Source organism: Pseudonaja textilis, chromosome Z (assembly GCF_049901715.1).
Source record: "Pseudonaja textilis isolate UNSWEBS1 chromosome Z, rPseTex1.2, whole genome shotgun sequence".
Lineage (NCBI taxonomy): Eukaryota > Metazoa > Chordata > Lepidosauria > Squamata > Elapidae > Pseudonaja > Pseudonaja textilis.
This window is the reverse complement of record NC_142008.1, coordinates 32,011,549-32,039,065: the sequence shown is the minus strand read 5'-3', so window position 1 is coordinate 32,039,065 and position 27,517 is coordinate 32,011,549. Positions and strand designations below refer to the sequence as shown.

Here is a 27,517-nt window from a genome sequence, read left to right as displayed (position 1 = left end):
AGTTTAAGAAGCAATTCTAGCTATAATTAACAGAGAACATAAGAAAGCACTCATTTTGTGTCTCACTTCTAATGAGTGCTAGATAGGTTGCAATCAGATTACAAAGTAGAAATAAAGGGTTTTGATACTTACAGGATCAATATACTCTCTCCATAAGCATGGTACATTGGAACACTGATTTCGCATGCTTGATTTATCATGGAGAGCAGAACAAGCAATAGTTTTGCTCACTTATTTAAGCAGGTAGCTAAAGAGTAGAAGTTCCAGGAGAAATATATTGAGGATGTTTTCAACAGGGTAAACATGTTATGGTGGTTGCAGCAAAACCAATAGAATCTTGTGACACTTAAACTCTAAGCTAGGAGAAAAATTTAAAAGGGGGGGGGATTTAAATCAGTAAGATTATGGGCCAGTAAAGAATCATACAAATTATTGTGATCAATTGTTTAATCAGCTTTGGAATGATTAAAGGATGTTTTCTCGCCCCATTTCAGCCAATCATGGCATTGTTCTAGTCAATAAATATAGGGAGATGAAAAAGATTAAATTTGTATAAATATTCCTTTTATTGCTATTACTACTACTGCTGGTATTGCAGTAAGAATAGTTACTACTGTTTCTTTTCAGCATGGGAGTCAATATAATATGCATCCTTCTGACTGTTGTTCTACAATGCTAGAACTTTTCTATTGTATGGGACAACAACAATATGGGGTGCCAACTTTTTACAATGTTAAGAACTCAAAGAATGTTGGATAGAAGAAGTATTTAATAGATTTATTCTATATGATCCACAGTTTTTGATATAGAATAGGGCCTAGAAGAGTGTTTATAATGCCCATTCAGCTCAGTAGCAAAAGCAGCAGGTTTTGTTTCGTTTCCTTTGCTTACCTTTATTAGTCAATATAGATTTATTAATGCATAAAATCAGGAGTGGGATTCAATTTTTTTTAACAACCGGTTCTATGGGCATGGCTTAGGTGGTGGGCATGGCTTGGTGGTCATGTTATTGGCTGGGCTTGGCCAACTCAATATCACTCACATTGAGGCACGCATGTCCTTGCCTGGTCTCTCATGATTGCAGGGATGCTGCAACAATCATAAGTGTGAAAAATGGTCATAAGTCACTTTTTTCAGTGCCATTGTAACTTTGAATGGTCACTCCCCACAAGCAAAGTACCAGCAAAGGAGGAAAAAAAAACTCCAGAGAAGTTCCAGAGACAGGAAGTCTAGTCCTGCCAAGAATGTAATAAGGGTTAACGGAGAGGCAGTTTCTGTAAGCAACACCAGAATGTTTCCTTCCTGCCTTCCTTACAGGATTAGGCCAGTAATTTCTTTTAACAAGCAGTTCTCTGAACTGCTTAGAATGTTAACAACCAGTTCTAGAGAATAGGTGCGAACTGGTAGAATCCCACCCCTGCATAAAATCCTATTTAAATGATGCATTTTATCTAATAACACCTATTAAGAAAATTAACCTGTAGAGTAAATCAACTCAGACATTAGCAGCAATACAACCAATATTTATCTTTATGTACTGAAAAGTATTATTCTAGTTTAGCGATTTTGTGAGTTTTAGAAGAATAAAATTAGGGAAATCATTTGCATTCTATTTGACTGGTTATCAGAACATCTATATCAATTCTGTGACTTTTTCTGTTTGGACATTGTATATTTGTGCATTCAATAAAGCTCTCAGTATTTTTGGCAAAGCATTATGTCTTATATTTCTTTCTTTAAGAAAAAATAGCATTAAGGGTATGAATGCTCTTTTAATAATAGAATTGTCTTTTTTTCTAATTTGCTTTTTATGTATTGGACTATAGATCTCCAGTCTTTCAGCCATGTTGACTAGGTGTTGTATCCCAACAAAGTGGCTACATAAGGTTGATTCTGGCTGGACCCCTTTGATTATTTAAATGTCTCTGTGCCCATCTTGATAAATCACCCTTTCCTCTCCTCTTTCCCAGATTTCATCAGAACTGGAAAGATTACCCCAGTTTTGGAAGCTGTATGGTGGGTTGCTTTTTCAAGAAAAGAGAAATGCAAACTTCTATGGAATTGATCCCTTTGGATCAGAGCCATGGCGGCATGGAGCTAAAAATGGTTATCTATTGCCTTTGATTATTCAAATCTTTCCCACCTCTGCTTCTCTACCCCATACAAGTCCTTGAATGCTGACAGCAGGCCTCTAATTTGAAGTTCCCTGCTGAGACACATCTTTGCTTTCACATTCAAGAGCTCTTTCTGATTCAAAGCGGCATAAGGCTAGAATAGTCACAGAGCAAGCCTCAGCTTTACACATTCATGAATTTCAGAGTTGAAATTTGATTTGTGAGTACAAAAGAGTCTTTATTTAAGTTGAAACTATTTAAATAGTCAAAAGAATGTTCTTTTCATTTAGTGAGTTTATTATTTCAGATAGCCCCAATGCCAGAAGAGTACACAAATGAGTATTTGCTGATCAATTCCTGGATGTAAAAGGTTTCTTGAGTGTGGGGAGGGATAAGTTTTCTGGCTGTGAAAAGATCAAGCATGATATGAAATAATACTTTCTTACTTTGATTTACCTTAGGGCTACCATGTCTAGGCTGCAGAAATCTAAACAATCACAAGATGGCAGCAACTGGAAGGTTCTGAAACTGTTGCCATCTGGTAGTCATCTGGATTTTTGCAGCCCATATCTGATAGCTCTATTATACTCTCTGATCCTTTGTGACCTCCATTAGAATGCCATACATTCGTTGAACTCAGATTTTCTGTATGTCTGATAATCTCCTGACTGCTGCTGCTTTTTTCCACAGCTGAGGAACAGTAATCTACCCTTGCTTACCTCTCTTAATCACAGCCTCACTGCACCAGGTCATCCTGAGCCTTTAATTCCCTCTTAGAGGCAGACTAGAGTAGAAAGTAAACAAAGACAAATTTGCAGCTTTCACATTGCTAATTTGCTCTGATGTCAGAATATTTAAACAGATGAAGATCTGGGAATTATTTGATCGCTGATGTTTTTAAGTCCAGCACTCGGGGAAAATGAGTGAGGCTATGAAGCTTCTGAAAAATGACAGCTTTCCCAAGAGATACTTGCTGAAGCTTGTCTTTTTCAACCATTGTATCCTCATTTTTTAAACCTCTTTGGTTGCTCTGCTCTTAGAATAAGGCCTTTCCAATAGATTTTCTTTTCCTGTAAAGTCTTACAATAGCTTTTCTCAGAGCTATTCTGTTTCTTCTGTGTCTTTTCATTTCTGGTTCTGCAGAACACCAGGCAGCCCTGCCTTTTGTTCTAGTTCATTGGGGTGAATTTAAAATAATGTCTTCTGCTTAACATAAAGTCCGACCGTTGCTGTCTTTTTGCCCCATCTTGTGTTCTTTGTCAAGCCCAGTGTTCTCTATTGAGATCAGGAGCATCTTCAGTGCCCCTTAATTTTATGCTTTGCAAACAGCCTTTCCATGGGGATTGCACCTCAAAATCAGTGTGACTTGACTAGCGGTTTATATTTTGTGAACAAATAAATTATTCAAGCTGGCAGCAGAGATGAGAATCTAACATGCGCTCCCACACATTGTCAGGAAAGCACTTTTGACAAGTAATAATGTTAGATCTGCTGCCTGTCAAAGATACACTCTTACAAGATGACTTAAAATGCCTGTAATCCCCCCTCCCACTGTCTCCCCTCCCCCATCAGCAAGATTATTTCAGCCATTCCTTCTCTGCATTCGACATGAGAAGGGAAGGTATAACACAACTGTAAAATATTGGGCATAAGGTTGTAGGCTTTTTTTTTTCCAGGTATTGGCTGTATTTATTTGCTTTCTCAAAAATAAAGAGACATCAAAGGAGCTGCATGACCAAGTAGGTCTATTAATCTTTACTGGGCATCAGAGATCAAAATGATCCACAAGCAGTTTTCACAGGCTCTTTTTTTTAAAGGATGTTTCTCTTTGCTGTTACATTTTGACTATGCTCATATGGATAGAACTAAGTGTGAGTTAATCTGCTGACAACTTGCTTTAAAAGAGGAGAGAAATCACTGGGGTTTATCAGTTGTTCACACTTGCTCAATAATGCACACTGGTGATGGATTGTTCTTCTGAGGGACACGCCAGAGAGAGTTGGATCCTTGTGATTGCAGCATTTGGTTATTGGTGTTTGTTCTCCCCCTCCTTTCTCCTCTTCTCCCCTCCCCTTCCCTCCACATCCCCTTTCTCTCTCCCCAGCTGGTGTAAATGACTGCTGTGGCCTCAAAGACCAAGAGAACCTGCTCAGTCAGCTGAAGCCCCCTGTGGACAGCTGTCTCTCCCTCGCTCTCAGCTGATGGAAACTGCTAGTAACCACTGAATGGGGGAGAGTGAAGTAAAACCACAGGACCAGCAGCTGCAGCTCCAGCGGTGGCAGCAGCAGCAGCAGCAGCAAGCAAGAGCTCTATTGTTCCCAAGTCTTAAACAGTTTTCTTCCTTTCCAACTGAAATGCACAATAGCTGGAAAGCCATTTCCAGTCTCCCTGCCTTCTGAAGAAATTCTGACCAGAGGGGCGGGTGGGAGAAACCCTTCAGGCAAGGGTTCTCCATTGTACTGCTGGTTTGAAGAGTGAGCAGGTTCCTGGCAGGCATGGAGATGGCAGAGCAGTATATTGCTTTCCTTGGTGGTGTGATGGTCTCAGCTCACCCAAGCAAGTGCCTGGAGGTCCTTGCACTTCTCTGGTTTGCAATCTGGGTCACTACAGCACAAAGTGAATTGGAAACTTCAGTGTATTTGTGGAAGACAGGTAAGTGAATTGCGGAAGTGTGTGTGCACTGTCCTTTGGGTTATTCCTGGGGGTATCAGCTTATGCATGTCTCCTGGCAGGATAACAGGCTGCTTAAAGGTCCGTTGTTTCTATAATCTTATAGAAAGAGAGGGACCGCGGAATGCTTGAGAAGCAAGGGGAAAATGGGATCACAGCCAACAATTGTGGGCACCGTAAGAATGTCCCGAAAACACCACAAAAAATTGCATGCATTTGAGATGTGGTTTGAAGTATTTGTGTTTTAGGAGTTGTGGAGTCTTTAAAGTTAGGTGGGTGGGATGGGATATGGCATGTGCAGAAACTGATGATGGATTGAAAGAAATAATCCCTAAAGCTGCCCATATTTCATAATTGAAAAATGTTCATGACAAAAATAAGCTAAGTGGATTTAATATCAAACCAGGCAGATGATTTTTCTGGAGTAATAATGTGTCTGATTTTAGACAGTGAACTCTTTTCTAATTCTCAACTTTTTAATAAAAAATCAATGCTTTTTTAAAAATATGAATCTGCTGCATGAATGTATAAGCTTTTAAATGGCAGCAAATGATGTGTTTCTTAAAATTGTATAAACTACTTTGTGTGTCAAAACACACCAGCTGAGTGCAGACCTTAACATTCAAAAGATAGAAGACTTGCAAAAAAAATCAGCTACTGTCTCCTACAGTGTGAAACAAAACAAAGTAAACTGAAAGATAATTGTACTTTTTGAAAAGATCTGTTCTTGAAATTTAGCAGCAGTAGCAAAAATAGTCATATATTGCAATTTCAATCCTTTGCCTGATTACTGAGAAGAAAAACCTTGCATTTGGAAGAACTTATTTGCAATAGAGCTATGCTATTTGAAATGATACAAAGTGCAGAAATGTGTACAGTATGTGTGCGTCTTGCTGTTTGAGGGACAAAGAGACAGTTAAATATACAGTTATAACAATACCTTGCAGTTTAATAGTTTCATCTATCCAGCTGTTCAAAGAAGAGAATGAAGATGATTCTGCTTCAATGGAAGTCAGGCTTTCCCAGTAAGAAATTTGAAAAGGGGTGGGTGGAAATCTGTCCTATTTTTTTTTTTTTTTTTTGGAGAGGAGTCTGTATTTTGAAAGATCAATGGTCTAGTGACCACAGTACAAATTTAAAAGGGACCTTACATTATTTTCATTTATTACATTATTGATCAATCCAAGAGAATGTCTACTGTCCATCAAAGTCAGGCATCACAGGTTAACACTTCATCGTGTATATAGCTCTACTTTTGTAGAGTTCCAAAGTCATATGTCTTAACACCTGTGAATTTTAAAGAAGTATTGATTCTTTGTCTGCACCACAACCATTCTGTTGAATAAATGTTTTCCTTTCCTTGCAATTTTTTTTCACTATTAAATTCAGTAGCTGATATTAAATACAATAAATTGACAAATATTGATAGTGCAGTTAAGTTTATTCCAGTGGTAATTGTTATCCATATTGCAATATGTCATGGAATACGTCAAGTATTTTGCAATATATATTTTACTTCATTAGAGAGCAAGGAAACATTTGTAGATAGAAAGTAATGAATATTTCAACTATAAATCCCTATTTCTGTTCTGTACAACTTTTGTAAATTATAGGAAGGAGGAATTATTTCCTTACTGTTCCCTGCTCCCCACTGTGGGTTTTTGTAAAATCTTCCTTGTATGCATTTTCATGTTCTGATTATTCAATCTGAATCATTCACTGTCAACTGCTAGAAGATTGATATTTGGGATTTTATTGAAAATGAAGCACCAAAGCCTACATTCATATCTGGACACTGACCATCTATCTAGGTAGCCCTCTATGTATACCTATTTGTTCATTGTTCAAAGTTATGATGGTGCTGGAAAAAAAGGGACTTAAAATCTGTGCCTGAAGTTATGGCTATTGCAGTATCTTCATAGACATGTGATTAAAATTTGACCATTTAGCTGCCCACCCATACTTATGACAACAGGAGCACCCTATCTATCTTCCTTCCATCTATGGTGTTTAGGGTGCCCCATACCCTACCTTGTGGGATGACAAGCAGCCCAAGAATTGTATGACTCTAGATCTGCTCACAACACTTGGGAAGCCTCAGTTGCCATCACCCATCTCACAAGCATTTGTTTGTCCAGTTGCCTTCTCTCCAATTCCCACATCAATTTTTTTGCTTTCTGTGCCCAGCTATTGGGCTGAAACAAAAGTGCCTCACTACCTTTGCTGTTTCTTTTTTGGACCTGAGGTCACCATCCTACTCTGAATACTCCAACTTCTCTGGCTTCCTACACATAGCTCTCCAGCCTGCCAGGCAGCATACCCACAAAGCCCCAGGAAGTGCCAGCAATTATTCATTCCCTCGTCTGCCTTCTCTCCCAATTCCTTCAACCAGTCTTTTATTTTTTGCACCCAACCACCACAGGCCAAAGGAGAAGCACTTCTTTGTCTTGCTCTCTTGGACCCAGCTTTTATAGCATGTTTCCTACACATAGTTCCCTGAGCTTTCAGAATGCTGTGTTGCCTTTGGAAAACTTTTGTAAAGATAGTGCAGCTTTACAAGATGGTGTAGCATTCTGAAGCATCAGTGAGCCAGATATAAAAAAAATAGGAGATGGGTCAAAGGATTCTGCTTCAGGCGGGATCCAAAAAGCACTTCTGAGGCACTTCTACTTCAGCCCTGGTGGATGGGCCCAAAACAGTGGTGGGATTTAGCCAGTTTGTATCACTTTGGGAGAACCATTTGTTAAGTTTCTGAGCAGTTTAGTGAACTGGTTGCTGGAAGAAATCATTAGGGAAGAGAACTGATCGTTAAATTATTTGAATCCCGCCACTGGCCCAAAAGGCAAAAAGTTGGTGTGGTTAACTGGGAAAGAAGATAACTAGGTGAATAAATGCTACTAGGGACTACTGGGTGGGCTTGGGATGACTGAGGCTTTCCAGGGGCCTGGCAAGCAGCTCCAGATCTGCACACTTCTATGACTGCTTTCTGCCTCACAAGGTAAGGTACAAGACAGCAAAAGGGCAATGATAGGGTGATAAATGAATGGGAGAAGTTGGAGGCCATTCTTTCCTTTACTGAGGCTTAGGCTGGGAGGGGCTAAACTTGGAATAGCTTGGATTGGCTTGGGTGCTTTCTTAATGACCTGCAATTCTCAAGTATTGACTGCAACAGGCAGTGCTGAGATTGTCATCATGGTCACACAATGTCTCACTTTATAATCACACCAATTCATAACAATAACCTTGTCCCCAGATTGTGGTAATAAGTTTAGGATTGCCTGTAACTCTTGCCAAATGTGGAATGGAAAAAAGTGCAAAACTTTCTCCTGCTTGAAGTATTTTATCCACATTGCATTATATATAAAGTACATCTATGTCAACCATGTGAATATTCAACACCTTCCCTTGATTTATAACTTAAAGATGGTCTTTTGTAGCAACATGCTAAAAAAATAATCAAGAACATGATATAAATCTGACTTCATTAAGTTCAACCATGCACTTCCTTGTATTAAGCTTCCAAAATAAAAAACCTCGTTGAACCAATATCTCACTCTAAGCAGAAGCCCACAATTTGAGGCCACCAAAAATTTTAAATATAGGGAAAAGATTAATAAGCTTATGAGAAATAATCATATTAATTTATATTACACTTATCTTTTTAAAAAAATCAAATTTAGTGTTCTTGCAAGCTTTGGACATTACTTTAGCCTCTCTTATAGGTCAGCTCTTCTTCTTCAGAAAATTGAATGCTCATGCTTTTAACTGAAGCACAGTGAAGAATTATTATTAGACTAGAAATTATCCTCATTTTAGGTGATGATGCATGTTATAGAATGTAAAAGATGCTCATCGTATGATGAAAGTCTAAGACTAAATACCTTGACTGATTTTGGCCTTCCACCTGTGTACTGATCTTTTATGTTAATATATTCATATGTTCAATGTTTGTTTTGATAAGTATGCATGAGAGCATTTTCTGTAATGTGTTACAAGTTATATAGTTGGGTTATGAATTAGATATTGCAAATACAAACAGCAGTTGTTCAGCCAGTTTAGGGACTGGTAACTCCTAGCTTCATGGACCTTTATAAAAAAATAAGGGTGGGAAAGGAGTGATGGGCTTTTCTTTTCCATCCTCAAAATCTCCCCACCAATGGGGGAAAAACATGATTTGGAATTGTTTGGGCTGATTTCAGTGAAAAAGGCTCAGTGAGATCTTTGTCTTCTATTCCCACCCATGACAAATCCAATCCCCTCCCCAAACTCCCAAAACAATGCCCTCCAGTCTGATGACATCACTAAGCCATCAGAAATATGCCAGGGCTGTCCAGCTTTTGGGAGAGAAGATTGTACCTCCAAGAAAACTTACTGCTTATCCGTGATCTAACAAAATGCTATATTAAATGGTAAAAAAAAATCAGAGTAACTTATGCCTATGTGGCTGTTTTATGCTCCTCATTTCATATGTTTGCATCATTCAGCAACTCAAGCCTGAGTTGTAGCTAAAGGGGTTTAGCATGTCAAAATAAAGTTTGGAAATGAAAGTGTTTCTTAATTTGATTCTAAAAATATGTCAGATCTGCCCCAATCTCATCCATTAAGAAAGAAAGACCCTCGACTCCATTCAATTAAAGCAAAGGGTTATTTTTCTAAAGGTGTTGGTTGCAGTAAAGTCAGACTACCTCTGAGTTTTTCCTATGTTCAAAAGACACAAAAAGGGTTGCTGACAGCCCATCCCTCCCCCAAAGACCAGTACATTTCCTGCCAGCTGGAGTGGGAATGTTTTGAGAACGCTGAGATGTTTGGGGATAATCTGCATATTTTCTAAGGGTACCTGGCCTTGGGATTCTGGCACAAACTAGATCTGGCTGCTCGGGTTTGTATCACATCATCCCCCCTCCTGATTTCCCATCATGTACACACACACACAGCTTTATTGCCCTTTCATCCTCCCCCCTTCCTTCTAACCTTTGATGGCAAGATGCCTGTGAGGTGCCAGGCGAACCAGGCAGAGCTGACAAAACAAGAAAGTGGTTTGATAAATTGGGAGAAATGTCCATACTCAGACCACAAAGTGTATTGTTCCATGACTGGATGCTACTGTTAGGCGCTGTTGTATTGGAAATGAACGCTTACCCTTAGAGCTGCTGAGAAGACCTAGTAAAGGCATAGCACTCTTAGTAGTACTGCTATTGGAACTGGAACATTCAGCAGCATTCCAGGGCTCTGGAATCTAGAGGACTTTCAAGTTTAGCATTCCATGTGTCCTTGAAAAGTAAAAGTGCTCTTCCTTTCCCTTCTCTTCCCATTGAAACTATCACAGAATGTTCAAAAGGAGCATCATATGATTGCAGTAATAGCCTAGCAGAACTGAAGTATTCACAGCTTCCCTAAATTTAATTCCCTTTGGAATCATGGGTCCCAGATTTTGGATGTATTCTGTACATCTGCCTCTTATCACTGCTTAAAGAATACAGAATAGATTGTATACAGTATAGAAGATAGACATTCATGGCACTACAATTATACATCCAGTTGCTGACTTGGCATCAACTTTTAGGATGTGTCATTGGGATTAATTAGCCAATAAATACTTCAGAAAATGAGCTCAGCTCATAATGAGTCAAATATCATTACATGACTGGATAAGGAAGAAGTACTATAGTTATGGAGGTCAGCATTACTGAAGATGGTGTGGACCTTCACTGAGGATACTGACAAATCTAAATCGACTCTTAATTACATAATTAATTTGAGGGAGGGCATGTTGCATTGAGCATAGTGGATACTGCTTATCACCACAGCTAAATTTGATGCTTTGATAATCTAGTTTATCTCACATGGAAGGATAGTTGGATAAGTATACTATAGAATCAGGAGACAATGCAAAGCTATATTGCAAGGTGAAATTGTGATGATTTGATATCATAATTCTAAACGTTAACAATTACTGATCTTGATTTATCCTTAAATTCTGCAATAGTGAACCTGTATATGTGTGTGTATGTGTGTGTGTGTGCGCACACACACACACACAATAAAATAAATGGAACAGTAATCTAGGGTAATTTCAAGAACCACATTTAAAAATCACAGAAAGATTAAATATTTTTGGGGTTCCCCTGAATTATTTTCATAAATCTGGATGTAATAAGAGGAGTCAGATGCTATATATCTAAATTTCAAAATTACATTACAATAAAATTTGTTGAGAAATCTCTTGGGGTTGCTGATGATGACAGTGATAGGACTTACTGTACATTCACTGTTCTTTAACTTGAGCAACAAGGAGTTGAAAATGAGAAGGTTTGCAAACAAGCTGTGTGGGGAGAGGTGCTGATTATCAGCGAATGATATTTAACTTCAACAGTAGACAATTGGAACAAAGGATGAGGCATGTGTCTGGCATGGTGGAGGCACTGTTTTCGGGGAGATGGGGAGGGCCCAGCTGTGAGCTTATTGAAAACAGCAGCTGTTGTTGAGCTGACCATTTTAATATGCTGTGCATTATCTTTAGATCAGTATCAGACCATGCTGGACCCCTCTGTGTGTTTTACACACATTTATCAATGTAAATTTGACACGTTATTGGGGAATGTGTGTATATAAATTCATGGGAATCTTTCTCACCTGTTTAGCATGCTGTCAGAAGGGAGGTACTGATTTGTTGTTAAAAGACTCATACAAATTAATTTGATGCACATGGCTTCAATATTTAAAGAACATTCATCTTCTGGAGTATAAGATTATAGACAACCAGTTATCCACTAATAAGTTGTTGAATACATGACAATGGCAACAAATCCTTTAACAAATGTAAACTTTATCCATTTTTTTGCTATTACTATGAATATTTTAATTGTAACTTATATAACAAGTACATAAAGGTGTACAATTACTGTTGCAGGAACTTTTATTAGATATCTTCCATTTCAGAATTTAATGCTGAATGTGTATTAATCCACAAGCAATTATAGTAATAGTGGAGAATCTATAGTTTTGTGTCTATTTTTTATTCTTGTATCATGCACCATAATTCTTAGGAATTACCATTTAGACATAAATGGATTGGAAGAAGATCTTTCCCCTCTATTCTCATGTGGATCCATAAAAATACTTTGCTCCTATATCCTTTTTGTAAATGCTGGACAGAAAAGTTCTTGAAAAGTTAAAAAACCTTTTGTGCCTATTTGCCAGTCCTTTTTGTTATGGACAAGCTGATTGATTTTTTTGTGTGTTTTTCTATCATCTAGTCACCCCCATGCCTTCATTCATTTTCTCTTGCCCCTTTATTGAAAAGACTCATCCTAAACATATACGTGTTTACCCCACTTTACTATAGAGTACTCTTTATCTTAAACCACAGGGATCTCCATATATGCCCTTCAGATGGATGACATACCAATGGCAAAATGCCAGGATACCTGGTCTGGAAAAATGCTATGCAGATGAATCCTGTCCACATTGCAATGCTAAGAAGTCCCTGGAATCTAAGAGTAGCAGAGAGCTCAGCCAGTCAGGCACTTCCTTTGGGATTACAGAGCTAATGAAGGCCCTGAAGCAGAGAACAGCCCTAAGGGCAGTGTAGGATTGGTTCAGTTTACTGCCATACTCACCTAGGGGAAATAATCTAATTAAAGGTGGTAGACAGCTGCAGCCTATACTGATAAACCACTTTTCTTGACATAACTGAATGGGAAGGCAGCAGCTTGCTCACGAGGGAGGCAGAGGAGAAAAAAAGAGTGTCATTATTGTTCATACTGTCACCACCACAAATAATAAAAAGGCACTGATGGATGAATGGACTGACATAGGATAGGTCTGGGGAAATTCCGTTTCTCTTGCTTGATATCTCTGAAATCTGATGGTTGACCCTGTGTCATTTTTTTGGTTCATCATCTTAAATCCCACTAGCCTAGGCAAATCATCATTGTCCTTTCTGCATATTTGAGAAACACAAGAAATAAAAGGAGAGAGGGGAGAGTGAAAATAAAAATCCCCCTTCTGTATCATAGTGCTATTTTCTTTTCAAATATATAATTTATCTCCATTGGCCACATGCAGTGAACTATACTGTCCCCTCCCCCCAGTTGAACTTTGATAACCATATGGACACCCAGAGATGTTGGGGTTGTCCAAAGGATGTGATTTTTTTTTTTTTAAAGATGGAAACCACAACAATGCAAATGAAGGTCTGTCTGATTTACATATCAAAACCAAGTAGAGCTTCCATTGTGCTGTTCATGAACATGATTTTGACTTCTCTTACCAAAGAGGAGATCTCTGAATCATATGCAACATTTTTGGATTCATTTCCAAAAAACTGCTTTGAATTCCCTAATACCACTGTCCAACATTTTAAACTATTAATGACTTTTCCTATGTGCAATTGTGTAATTCAGGATCTTATCTAAATTGTTGCAGAACCATTAAGGGACACAATCATGCAGTTCTTGTGGACAAAGGTACAACCATGGTTTGCCATTGCATTTCTGTTTTTTTCCATCTCAACACAACCTGTAGTCTTACTATTCTTGTGGGTGTCATGTACTATCCAAGCCAAATTCTAAGCTTATACAAAACCAATCATCTATACATATTGATTTTGTAGTTTCATATCTGACTTAAATATAAACTTGAGCACCAGAAAGGTGAGATTTAATAAAGATAGCATATTCTCCATTTTTTCAAATATTTTTTTTTTTGCAATTTTGCTCAGACAACCAGGGACACAGCTGAATAAAACTGAGAGAAAATAGTTTTAGCATAGAAAGTGATAATAAATAAAAGCTACCAAATGCACTATGCCATTCCAGTCTATTTCTTCAAAATATAGCCACCTAATACTGTCCTTGGTACCATCTAATTGAGGTTTATGGGGAAAAAGGTTGTTCCCATTATTTGATTAAGTTTCCCTGGAGAGTCAGTTTTATTACTTAAAAATGTCACAGATAATTTATCATTTTGCAATGAAGAAGACATGGAAAAAATAATAAAGATTTAAAATGGATGAATTTCTTTAGAAAGAAAATATGGATTAGTTATTTGAATGAAATGAAGGAAAATGTTAACAGGATATAAAACCTTTCCTAGAATCAACCAAAATATTTCATTAGAACTTTCTGATTTTGTTAGGGTTTTTTCTGTAGGCTGGATGTTATTTTATACAAAAAAAAGTAAAAAGATCACATTTGACAACTTGGTAGAGAAGCCAGAACATAATTTCAGAAATTTAGAAAATACTGTTTTAGAATGAAAAAGAAATCCTTGCTTTCAAAATTCATCAGAGTGTACATATGTCTCTGTCACAAATTTGTATCAACTTTCCTTTCCCCCAAATAAGCTAGTTCTTCTTTACCAAGAATTAAATGCTACTAACTGGCAGTTTTGTTTAGTATTCTGCCTCAGTTTTCTCAATGGAATTAATATTATAATTTCATGGAATTAAAAAATGTTTTTAATGGATGCAGTTTAGTTCATCCTCCAGGCATGACTCTGAATGACATGTTCCAGGGAAATGACACATCAAAATAGTTGCCCCTTCATTATCTTTCTTGAGTAAATTGTCTGTTATCGCAGTGATATTTCCATAAAACATCAGCCAAATGATGTTGGGCTGAAGCAGCTGAATTACAGAATCAATAGATATTGGAAAAATCAGAGAGCTTAAATAACTTGATGCAACTTGAGTTTCAGAAAAAAAGAGATGGTGGCATTTTAGAATGATGGAAAATTTTTGGAATGAAAGCAATTGTTGATATTGAGAAGCCAGACAGTATCTAAGTGATTAGTTTGTAAAATCTAAACCTGCCATTTATAAACATACCAAGGTGGATTGCTATATAATATGATTGTGATGTTTTAAAAGGAAAGATATTGTTTTTGTGCACAGCAGATTTGTTACTCTGTGAAGTTCCAACTAATCAATCAGTCAGTCAATTCCTTTATTTGCTCACCATAAAGCCTAAAAAATACAAAATTGGCTGCTAAATTAATAAACTACAGCTTTAAAGTAATCAATATCTATAAACCATGTAGATAATCATTACAAAGTTTAATGGTAACATAATAACATGGAAACTATAAGTATAATTTTAAACTATAAGATCTCTCACACAATATTTAAAGTAACTCTAAATGCTATACACTGTAATAAAATGTTACAAAGGTGACATTCTATGCCTTCTATAAAACTAAAAAGCAAGCTACATTATAAATGATTAAACTATATATAAAAGAATTGAAGCCAAAATACAATAATAGGTTGTGTCAAACCAGATTAGTATTTCCTATCCATCAGTTCCATTGAATTTTACACACTGCTACACATAACTTTTATCACATTGTAGTTTATGGCAGGATCATTGTTGCAAATTATATATATATAATAGAAATATATAACTGATATGTACATTTTAGAGAGTAAAGGATGAATAAATATATTTTATTTTATTTAAAGTGTGAAAAAGTCCTGCATGCTTTCAGTTTTAAGCTGTATTTACGTGTTTAATCAACTTTTCACTCATAGAAACCATGCAAAATTATTACTTTGATGAAAATTTCTGTAGTTGGATTGAGATGCATAATTTTTATTAATACAACCAAAGTCTTTTTAAGGTTTTGAGTGAGTTTATGTACTAAAACAAAAACACAACTTGCATTTTCGAGAATGTTAGGATCGAAAGTAGCCAATCAGCAGCGAGCTTTGGCTGACCAATCAAAATGCACAGGGGCTAAATCTATGAGCTAATCAATGTTGTCATACTCTCTGATTATAAATAGGCATGAAAAGCATCAAGAAATTTAATTTAGCTCTGGCTGCAGGCAAGGATGAAGGCCTTTGCTTTCACCAGTACTGAGCAGTGGCATCGCATCATTGTGCTTTATGAAGAGGGTTACTCCTGTACAGAAATAGCCAAGAGAGTGAAATGCCATTGCATCATAGTGAGCAGAGTAGTTGAAAAATACCGAATAACTGGTTCAGTTGATGACAAGCTCTACTCTGGAAGACCAAGAAAGTTGTCAAAATGGCAAGATCGGTCTCTGCAATGCATTTTGATGGCTGATAGGAAGCTCACCTCACCTCAGATTACAAGAATTTGGGGTGAAACATGTGATGTAAAAGCATGCACAGGCATAGTGCATCACAGACTGCTTGCCAGAGGGCTCAAAGGCTGCAGGGTTCGAAGTAAACCTTTGCTCACAGAGGCTCACCGCTCTCGTCGACATGCGTGGGTCAAGAAGTGTGCCAAGTAGACCAACGAACAGTGGGCCAAGGTCATCTTTAGTGATGAGACTGATTTCTACTTGACTGGAAATCAGTGCAATAAGTATGTCAGAAGATTTCCAGCTGAAGAATTTAGGCCGTACTGCCTGAATCTATCTGTGAAGCATCCATTGCACATGATGATCTGGGGCTGCTTCTGATATTGGTCAGATACAAAACATGCAGGGAATCATGGTATGTTGAAGTCCTGGAAAAGACCATGCTTCCTTCAGCTCAGCAACTTGTAGGGAAGGACTTTTACTTCCAGGATGACAATGGTCCTTGTCATTGAGCCAAATCCATCCAGCAGTGGATTAAAAAGCATGGTGTTCAACTCCTGGATTGCCCAGCTCAGAGCCCGGATTTGAACCCAGTTGAGAACTTGGGCCAAGATTGGTTATGAAATAAACAAGAAGCATCCAAAGACCAAGCAGGAGCTGATTGAATCCATTATTGCAGCCTGGCACCACATTGTCACCAAAGATCACATGGAAAGGCTTATACAGTCTATGCCGAAGCAATGCCGCCTAATTATAAGCAATAAGGGCTGGCCAATTTCATATTAGTAACCGTGTTTGGTTATCTAAATGGTCCTTTTCAATAAAAATGTTAACAAAACATTAGCATCGGCCTTAGTAATTGCAACATGTATGCCACTGGGTATGCATCAGTTAATCTGTTTTCATTCTCATTGTAAGCAGGCATTGTAAGCATGCAAGAAAATTCACAATCCCCATCCAAACAGCAGCAAATTGCAAAAAGCTTATGCTTTTCACTTAAAAACCACCAATATTTATTTAAATATAACAATATTTGCATAGCATTTAGCATAAAATATCATAAAATCAATGGCCTATCCAAAAATGTCATAAACCATAAACCGTAAAGCATGCAGGACTTTTTCAAACAGTTGTACATATGCCCCTATAGAATATGCCAAGAGACGGACATGTTCAATATTTTCAACTTGTCCATCATCCACAAATAAAAAGATACTTCAGGAAGACTATCTCATATAGCCCCTCCAACAGGAGAAGCTGTCACTGAACCAAGATGAAAGCTATAAAAGTAAGCACTTCTAGTTGTGTAAGACAAGTAGCAAATTTTACTAGATATATGAGGCTTTCATTAATGAAAAATCCAGTATTCTACAGTAATCACTTACAGTGTATGCTGTATGCTGTAGACTTTAAGAAAACCATATCCTATGTACATTCTTGAATGTAAATGTTGGTTTTCAAGAAAAGGAAGAATATCATCATCACCAGCTTCAGAGTAGAATGGAACAGAGGCCCACCAGTGTTTTCCTTTGCTTTCAAGTATCATCACATCTTCTCATGCCTTGTCCATGTTGAATTTGAATTCAATTAACTGAGTTCTGTGTTCAGGCAGATTCCCACACCTCCTCTTCTCCCTTGCCTTTGTTATACTTCCATGTGTTTACAATTAATAAAGCCAACAATACATATAATTGGGTTCTCCAGGAATGCTGAAACTCAAGTATCTTGAGTTAGAGCTGTGGGATCTTGATCATAGCTTTGTCTGAAAGCAAGGATTACTGTCCATGTGGGTGTTGAATGCTGCATTTTTGGCAGCATTCAACATCCACGTGTTTTGAATGTGCATTTTGCACATTCAAAATAATGAAATCATTACATACAATCACAGCTAAATCTGGTGGTTTATGAGAAGTTGATTCCACAGTTCTTTATTTACTGGTGCTGGATTTATTGAAATAGATTCATTAGATCTAAGTTAATGGAGTTTTAGCTGCATGAACAGACTAAATTCCCAGTGGATAGATTTCCCACGCATATATGATGATATCGTTTACTGTTTGAGAAAGTGTTATTATTGTGCTGGTTTGTGCTTTGGATTCAAAAGCAAAAAAAAAAAAAAATGTACGCAGAGACCTGATCCCAGGATAAGATGGAATTATTTTAAGAAGTTGAAGATAGGAACTCTGAGTTTTTCATCCAACAGGCTGAGTGAAGGGTAGAAAAGAAATGAGAAATTTGCTCTCGATCAGGGCTGTCAAACTCACCAACTGCGGGCTGGATGCATCACGTGCTGGTTTACTGAAGGGGGAAAAAGTTGTGATACATCACATGACACTGCTATGACACCGCGAGTTTGACACCCCTACTGTAGATGATGCTAAAATATAAATTCTGGCAAATGCAGCCAGCTTGGCCAGTGGCAAAATATTGTAGTTCAGCAACATCTGAAGAGGCACAGTTGGAATGGAGTGATACATTGTTTTCTGTTACTGGTCTACAAATATCAGACTTCATGCTAAATATGTAACGCCAAGATTAACTTATAAGGAAAGTCAACAGCTGACAGTGAACTAAAGTTGGAAGAAATATTTAGAACTGTTCAATTCTTTCAATTTTTTCTCTAGTTCCACACATCCATCACCATAAACAGAAGAATTTTTTCTCTAGTTCCATACATCCATCACCATAAACAGAAGAATTTTTTCTCTAGTTCCACACATCCATCACCATAAACAGAATTACAGAGAAATTATCCACACTGTTGCTTGATGCAGAAATTAAGCTGAGAAATTGTTTAAGGGTCACATATACCCAAATTCCCCTTTACAAATTTACATCTTCTGTATTTTTGTAATTTACAACCCCTTCCCATGCCCCATACTTAATTCAACATTTGGGAACATGATTGTCATTCAGAAAGATGATGAACAGGTATAGCACATTGATAAGAATAAGATCAGACATAGTGATATAATATGCACAGATGTTCAGTTCGCTGTGTGTCTTGCATTAGACAAGAACAAAACTGTTTTGGAGTGTCCTTCAGAATAGCATATAATGTCCTTCGGGGTTCACTTTCCATATTAAAGCTGAAAAATGTAAGTTTGCATTTTATACAAGCATGTTGACAGTTTAGTTGGCATGTACTGATAGGCATATGTAATGATAATCAATGAGTGTCTTTCCTGCTGATCTAATCTATAATGTTGACCTTGTACTACAAATCAATAGTGGAAGGGATTCTTTTGGAATCTTTCTATGGATTGTATCTGGCTTCCTATTTGAAAGAAATGGCAAATAATATCATTGAGATATGTATAGAAAATGAATAAACATGTTCTACTGCTTTTCTGATAACAGACACAAATTATATGAGGGTATTTGGTTATAGAAAACACACAGATAGAGAGGGGGGAGGGCGGGAGGAAGGGAGGGAGGGAGAGAGAGAGATCAACCACATTTCTCCCCTTACCAGATATTTACAAGGTTCATTAGAATGAAGGGAATACAACTAACTTCCTTCTTGTCCATATAGTATAAAACCAGTGCTTCCCCACTTAGTGGCATCAGAATATGAGCCATGCTGAGTAGCATCATTCGGAATAGAGAAGCCACATTCCTTTTGAAACCAGGTTTCTGGTTTCCACAACAGACTTGTTGGAGAGTGCAGAGCAACATTATTGACAAGGTATTCGGTAAACTAGCTATACCATAAAACTTCACTTCTTGTCTTTTCTCCTTCCTTAACAGCAGAATACAGGTTATGCTTTAATTCTGTTGTTGCATTGCCAATGCACATCCAGTGAGAAGCTAGGATTGTTTGACAACTCTTGTTGCCCAAACTTCCTAATAAATCGATTGTCCAGTTTTGAATGGTGGACCAGATTTTGAACAGGTTTCTGTTTTAGAATAGGTTGTAAATCAACAATAAGTCAGATATCCTTATACTCTCAGGAATAACAAATGCATCACTTTGTGTTGGTGTTCCTGAACAATAACAAAAAACACTCAATTCTTTAGGTTTAATGCCAGGCTGCCATAGCAGTTGCTTGTTGTTGACACCATGTACTGATTAAAAGAAGAACACAAACCCATTTCTTTCAGAAAAAGTGTGGCTTGATGCCATCAGTGCAGCAATACCACAATCCAAGTTTTGGACCTGGAAGTTCAACAAAATGACTGAAATGACTTGCTGACCTGATTAAAGCAGCTGAACTGTGACAGAAATGAAAGAACCTCCATGTTATGCAGCTGACAAATCAAGATTTGATCTTCCTCTCTACCACAGGCAATTCAATAGATCCTCCCATTCTCCCTGCTTGTAACACGAATGCCAGGCCTACTTGAGATTATTTCTATAGCACTTTTAAGTTAGCTGAAAAAAAAATCATCTGTAAACCTAGTCATAAATGTCAAACAGAAATGGATATAGTTGAAACTGATATATTTTGAGATATGCCGCTTTTATATTGGCAGATAAATCATGTGGAAGAATGAATAGAAATGCAATAGATCATTTACGATCTTTTAGATGGGAATTTTTTCAGTTACTGCATAGAGCACAATGGTGTGTTACCGTGTAAATTCACAACAGAAACAAAAAGTGATTGGCTGTGTATTTCAAAACTTCCAGTGAAGATGTGTATTTAAAGCAATGTTGTGATGACAAATCTCAAATTCAGGTAAGGTTATTGAAATCTAAATTTAATAGTGCTAACAGGTAAATAGGGAATTTTTAGAACTATATACAAAATATTTAGAATAATTAGAGTCGTATTCAGGTAGCCCTCAATTTACAACTTTGAACCTTTAAAGTTACAATGACTTATGACTATTTTTCATACTTATAATTGTTGCAGCAGCCTCAAAATCACATGATCAAAATTTGGATGCTTGGCAACTGACTCATAATTATGACAATTGCAGTATCCTGGGTTTTGTGATCCCCTTTTGTATTCTTCTGACAAGCAAAATCAGTGGTGAAGTCAGATTCACTTTACAACTAGTTACTAACATAATAAATGTAGTGATTAACATCTATGGCAAGAAAGGTCATAAAATGAAGCAAAATTAACTTAACAAACGTTTCGCTTAGCAGCACAAATGTTGGGTTCCATTGTGGTTGTAAATTGAAGACTACCTCTATTTATAACAATGTGCTTAAAGAATTCCTGGAATTCTTTCTATTTAGAACTTTTAAATATTTCAATGAAACATCTAAATCCTAACATGTGTCAAAGAGGCTGTCACAGTGACTTACAATCCATGGAATATTATTGATTTACCTATGCTTATTTATCTAGTTACCTATGCTTTCTCATTGTATTTATCAGGGAAAAAAGCCTGCTTTACCATTACTGGGAAATATGATATAAGATAAATTGTACAGTTTCAACTGAATTTCTTTAGCATATCTTTTTCATATTATTTAGAATCTTAACATTCATTTGAAAAAAACAAAGGCCTTTTTGAAATTCAGGTCACCAATGTATAAATGGTACTATGGAAATAATAAAAAAAAACCCTATAATGTCCATTTTAACTGGAAAATTAAAAACAAAAAAATACTGGGGTGAGCTTTTAGATAATTTTTTTAAACACAAAATCTTAGTGTACTTTCTGGATAGCTTGATCTAGATAGCTTTATTTATTATATAATTTTGTACTCTGTGGCTTATTTTTCCCCCCAAATTGATCGGGTCCTTTGGCTAGTTCTTAGTTAGGTTGTTATGGGAAGCAATGATTGGGCACATTTCACTTCTTTTGCTATTTTTCTCTGGCTTCTGTGAGTTTTGAAGATTTACTGTTTTCAATTTCTCTTGGGTGGAAACCATCTGTGTATAATCCTTCCTCTTTCTGTACAGTGCTGTATGTGCTATTAATGTGGTTTATATGGTAATGGAAATGCCTTTGCCGGATTGGAATCACCCCAGTTTATGGGAGCAAAACTGAGAAATGGGACTTGATTTTCTTATTCATGTATCATTTTGGAAATGAAGTACATGAGTTCCTTTTGTGTAATTTGTTTTGAAAGGTGAAAATAAAAATAAGTAATTGGACCTGGTGCGAATTAGTTGCATTGGCTTTGAAAGACATCACCTGTGATCCGACATTAACACCTAGGTGCATTATTTAGAATAAGTGAAAAGTTGATAATTAAAAAGGATCGTTAAATTCTATTAGTTCAATGAAAAATTCTCTTTTTCTTTTTAAAGATATATATTTCGTTCTTGTATGCAGAATGTAATGTTTTAATTATCCAAATGTTAATTAGATTTCCTCCCTATATTTTAAAGTGTGCTGTAAAATGACTCTAGTATTGAGTAGTTCTTGGACGGGGAGAATTAAATTCAAACCAAGATAAATATAAACTTCTATAAAAACAGAATACAGTTATATGGATCTCTTTCCATTCTTTAGGCTGGATAATTTGTTCATGCAAGGCAGAAATAAGCATTAGGATCATTCCTGTTTTCCTGGTAAAATATTTAAGGCTGCTCATAATGACCATGATTTGAATTAGCTTCATTTAAACGAGTCATGGCCATTCATAAAATACATGGAGATAAAAAAAGAAACACACAAGTTACAAGCTTTTGCAGATGATTTGGTTTTTATTATAGAGAACCTGCAAGAAATGGGACCCAAATTAATAAAGAAGAATAGATTAATGTGGCATGATTGAAAATAAAAAGAAAACTAAAATTTTAATCAAAAACCTTACTGACAAACTGAAAAAAGGTTTAATGGAAAAGATAGACATTCAGACAGTAAAAAAAGTAAAATACTTAGAAATTACCTTTCAGTATAACCATAAAAGAAGATAATTCTTTAAAATTAATACAGCAAATTAAACTGGATTGTTAGGAAGAATAGCCACCATCAAAATGAATATCTTATGGAGGCTGTTATACTTATTCCAAACAATTCCCCAAAAAGCTGGAAAAGAAATACTTCGAGGAATTAAATAGAATAGTATCAAAATTTATTTGACAAGGTAGAAAGGCAAGAATAAGTCTGAAATTACTACAAGACTCTACTAATAGAGGAGACTTTGCGTTGCCAAACTGGGAATTATACTACCAGGCAGCTGCTCTTCTTGGTTAAAAGAATGGATAACTCTGAGACATAGATGACTATGAACTTCAGAGGGACATGGTTTGCCACTGGGGTGGCATACCTTCCTATGGTATGGGAACAATAAAACACAAATATTTTCATGGACATTTTATTTGAAACACTTTGTTTTCAATATGGGCAAAAATCAAGGAGAAACAAAATATCAGTCTGGTTCTCCATGATGGAGCCACTGACATACCCAAATGTGATAGATATGGGAAATATAGTTAGATATAAGGATATTTTGAATGAAAAGTGGAAATTGAAAAACAAGCAGGAATTGAATAGACAAGGGATAGACTTAACATGGTGGCTATATGTACAAATACAATCTAGATATTAAAAAGATGCTAAAATATATGGTTTTCATAAAGAACCAATAGAACTGGATTAAATTTTAACAGGACCAGAGGAGAAACTAATTAAAAGTTATATAATTATTTATTGAGTAAATAATTGGAAGAAGAGCAAGTAGAAGAAACCATGATAACATGGGCCAAAAACTTTAGGCACTCTATAGAATTGGATAAATGGCAAACATTGTGGGACAGAAATTATAAATTAACAATGTCCACTGCATATAAAGAAAATTTATACAAAATGTTTTATAGATGGCACTTCCCTGCAGCAAGATTAGCCAGGATGTTTAAAGATATGTCTGCCAAGTTTGGAAATGAAACCAGATCCCGGGTTTGTACTACCACATATGGTGGACATGTCCAAAATCAAAAAAATATTGGACAAAAATACCTGGATAGAAAAAAAATGATAAAGGAACATATAGATCTAAAACCGGAAATATTTCTGTTGGGCATTATACCAGAAAAAGACAGTAAAAGGATTGTTTATTTAATAGTACATGTTAACAGTAGCGAGAATCATGTTTGCACAACATTGGAAGGGTGAGGAGATCCCTACAGAAGAGAAGATAATAATAAAAAAATCTTAGAATGTGCAGAAATGAGTAGACTCTTGAAATTAAAGAAAAGGAAGACACTTAATATTTTGAGATATGGGATTTGTTCTATCGATGATTAAAAAAGGGAAACAGAAGTTAGAACTTTTAAAATTACAAGAGAAAGATTAATTTTATCATTATGGATGATTACTCTTAGCTATTATTAATTCTTATTAGTACCATATATACTTGAGTATAAGCCGAGTTTTTCAGCACATTTTTTGTGCTGAAAAAAAACCCCTTGGCTTATACTCGAGTCAGATTCCCTTTGAAAAAAAAAATGGTGTGGAGCTCCGGAGCTGGGCAAAAGCGACGGAAGATCCTTCAGCCCTAGCTGCCACCTCCTCCTCTCCCTCCTCCTCCCGAGCGGACTGAAAGAAGCTAGGGCTGAGGAAACGAAGCCACCTCGGCTTGCGTTGTTTTCTGCGATCTCAGAAAACAACGTGAGCCGCTGCCACCACCACCTCCTCCCCCTCCTCCTCTCGAGCAGACTGAAAGCAGCTAGGGCTGAAGGATCTTCCGTCGCTTTTGCCTTCTCCCTATGTCTTCCCTCTGTTAAAATCCCCCCCCACACACACACACACTTATTTTCAGGTGGATAGATTTCGTGTCTGAGCATTCTCACATGATGGTGGGTCTTTTTCCACCCCCTAAAAACAGTTAAATAAAGAAAAAACAATATATCCTCATGCAAGAACTTTTCTGCTTCCGATTACCCCCATGCTTACAAGTTGCAAAGGAAACACGGAAGCAGGGAAGCGGCTGCCCAGATCCGGAGCTCCACACCATTTTTTCTTTTTAGAGGGAATCTCACTTGAGTATAAGCTGAGGGGTTTTTTTCAGCACAAAAAATGTGCTGAAAAACTCGGCTTACACTCGAGTCAATAAGTTTTCCCAGTTTTTTGAGGCAAAATTAGGTGCCTCGGCTTATATTCGGGTCGACTTATACTCGAGTATATATGGTATTAATAATTAATATGTATTAATATTATGAAGGAAAAGCACTGGAACTATCTAAGATAGTAGCTGGAGAATATCATCACTATTATGATATTGAATATTGTTCAAAAGAATTGTAACCAGAAAACACACTTTCTATATGGATATTGAATATGTTGTTGTTAATAATAATAATAATAATAATAATAATAATAATAATAATAATAATAATAATAATAATAATAATAATAAATGAATAAATAAAATAGCTCCCTTTCTGTTCCACTGTACATTTTATTTATGTGGCAAGTTTCAAGGGCATTAAATGAAAGGGTTTATCTTTCATATCCTAATGCTCAACAAAGTAGACTTAAGCTGAAAGAGGGCTTCAGCAGATGTGCCCTCCCTGGCTGATTTATCCTGTAACTAAACAAGTAGCTGCAGCTGATCAGGATAATCAGCACTAACCAGTTTCCTGGTGCATCCAGGAAACCAGCTTCCATTAACCTTGTGCTTTTCAGGGCCATTTCATAGCTAGCAGCACCAAAGATGAGGAAATCTAGCAAACTTATATGACAAACACCCAGGTGAAGGAGGTTGTAAAAAAGGATGTTGTGGAAAGTTCTCGAATATGACTTGAAGCCACTTGATGGAAGAAATCCTGTGTAGGTAGTAATACTGGTGGTTCAAGCTGAATATCATGAATGTTGTGTGCTCATACCAACTCTATCCAAAGAGGTCTTATAAAGAAAACTTATTTTAATGAGTCACCACAATCCAGGATACTATTTCATCTAGTCATCTAGTACAGATACCACAAACAATATGCACATGGCTAGTTTTATCATATTGTGGGCTATCTCTGGGAAATTCATGAGTGAGCACTGGTTTTAACTCGGAAATTCATATCTGTCTTTGCCCTGTGAAATCCTATTAAACTTAAACAAAACTGAAAACTATCAGATGAAGTATGGGACTTTTTCAGAGTTCTGCTGTTATCATTTTGGTACTGTTGATCAAGTACTGTATCAATGATATCTGGAGTTTGAGTTTAAATCATGCGAGAAATTAGTTATTTGTCCAACAAGTTTTTGTTGTTGTTAAGGCACAATTTTATGGATCTAACCTCTATTTAAAACCAAAATATAGTGCTGTACTTGATATACAAAATCCAATTCCTGTATAATATGAATGTTTTTGAATTACATTTCTCTCTGTTATATTTTTGTGTTCCTTATTGTAAAAAAATCCTTTAGAGAATCCATACTGATACTGCTAAATAACATATTTTGAAAATCTACAATTCTCAGCATTATTGTATTGGTTGGCTAGCAAATTATTTTTTGTAGACAGGTTTCCACTAATTTTCTCCTAGAGTCTCTATAATATATTTAAATTTGATGAATGGAAATTGCGGTCAGCTGGATCTCACATATGGTTATTCATGGAGATTCATTAGCAAGTGCTCCAGACAGAATAATTGATTATGTAAGTTGTTTTAAACCATGGGGAATGTATCTGAACTTTCACATTTGGTCTCCTACTCTAATATTTTTTATAGATACATTTCCTTATTTGTACTGAAAATCATCAAAGTATATAAAGTTAAAATAACCCAGAGGATTTATACTACCTTGAAACGAATTATTCAAGAAGAAGTTCTGTACAATTAATTAATTCCTCTTTCTGTTTGCTTCCAAGTGGTATCCATATTCATTGCCATGAGTGACGGCCTTGCAAACTCATTAGAAGAGCTGTTGACATTGTTTGCGGCTCATTGTTACACTACTCATTTGATAGGCTAATCAGTTGCATTATACATATGCATTCAGAAAGATAAGCCTCCCTTAGCCGTCAGTGGTGGATATGACATGATAAATTGTACAAATTCAGTTGAATTTCTTTGGCATATCATGTTCATATTATTTAGACTCTTAAAATTCATTTGAGAAAACAAAGTCCTTGCTGAAAATAAGGTTCCTAATTAAAGTTCCCAAAGAAAATTAAAGAAAAAAACAAAACAAAAAAACCCCAAAGTCAGTTTGGTTTAGGGATTAAAGCACTAGGCTAGAAATAGAAAACTGAGAACTAGCCCCTCCTCCCCATTAGACATAAAAGCTGGCTGGATAACTGAGACAGTCACTTTCTCTCAGCCCAGCTCACCTGATAGGAATGTTGTAAGGAAAATAGGAGGAAGGAATTTTAGAGATGTTAATTGCCTTTTATCTTTTATCAAATAAATCTTGAAAAAAAATCTCCATTTTTATTATCAAATTAAAAAAGAAATATTGGGATGAGAATTTTTAGACAAGGACCAACTAAGATTTTTTTTTTAAATTTCAGTGAACCTATGAAATAGCTTATGTAGATATTAATAATAACAATACTTCATTTGTGGTCACAGACCAAAACACAAGTACAACAAAAGAAGAATATGGGAAAATTAGTCATGAACAATTGGTCACCAAAAACTTGACTAAGGGGAATTACAGCGTTCTCCTCTGAAGGTTACAGCTCTTCAAAAAAAAAATGGAAACCTGAGAAGTGATGTAGGAGGAGCCATCCCCTAGACAATATAAGAACAAATTACTAACATTGGGTCTAGAAGGGTCTGTTTCAAGGAGACAGTAACTTAGATCTGCCTGCATTATACATAGGGCAATATAAA

At 36.4% G+C, this 27,517-nt stretch overlaps 1 protein-coding gene across 7 annotated transcripts in view; it reads left to right on the top strand.

Moving 5' to 3' along the window:
• The window catches only part of THSD7A (thrombospondin type 1 domain containing 7A), a 323,850-nt gene that overhangs the window by 69,425 nt on the left and 226,908 nt on the right, over window positions 1-27,517 (top strand). For all 7 annotated transcript variants that reach the window (XR_015740118.1, XR_015740117.1, XR_015740116.1 and 4 more), the window contains exon 3: window positions 4,219-4,766. Coding sequence is in view for 4 of the 7 variants with exons in the window: in XM_026706331.2 (XP_026562116.1) it covers window positions 4,610-4,766 (157 nt within the window). In the remaining 3 variants the exon portion in view is untranslated. The remainder of the gene's footprint in view (window positions 1-4,218; window positions 4,767-27,517) is intronic.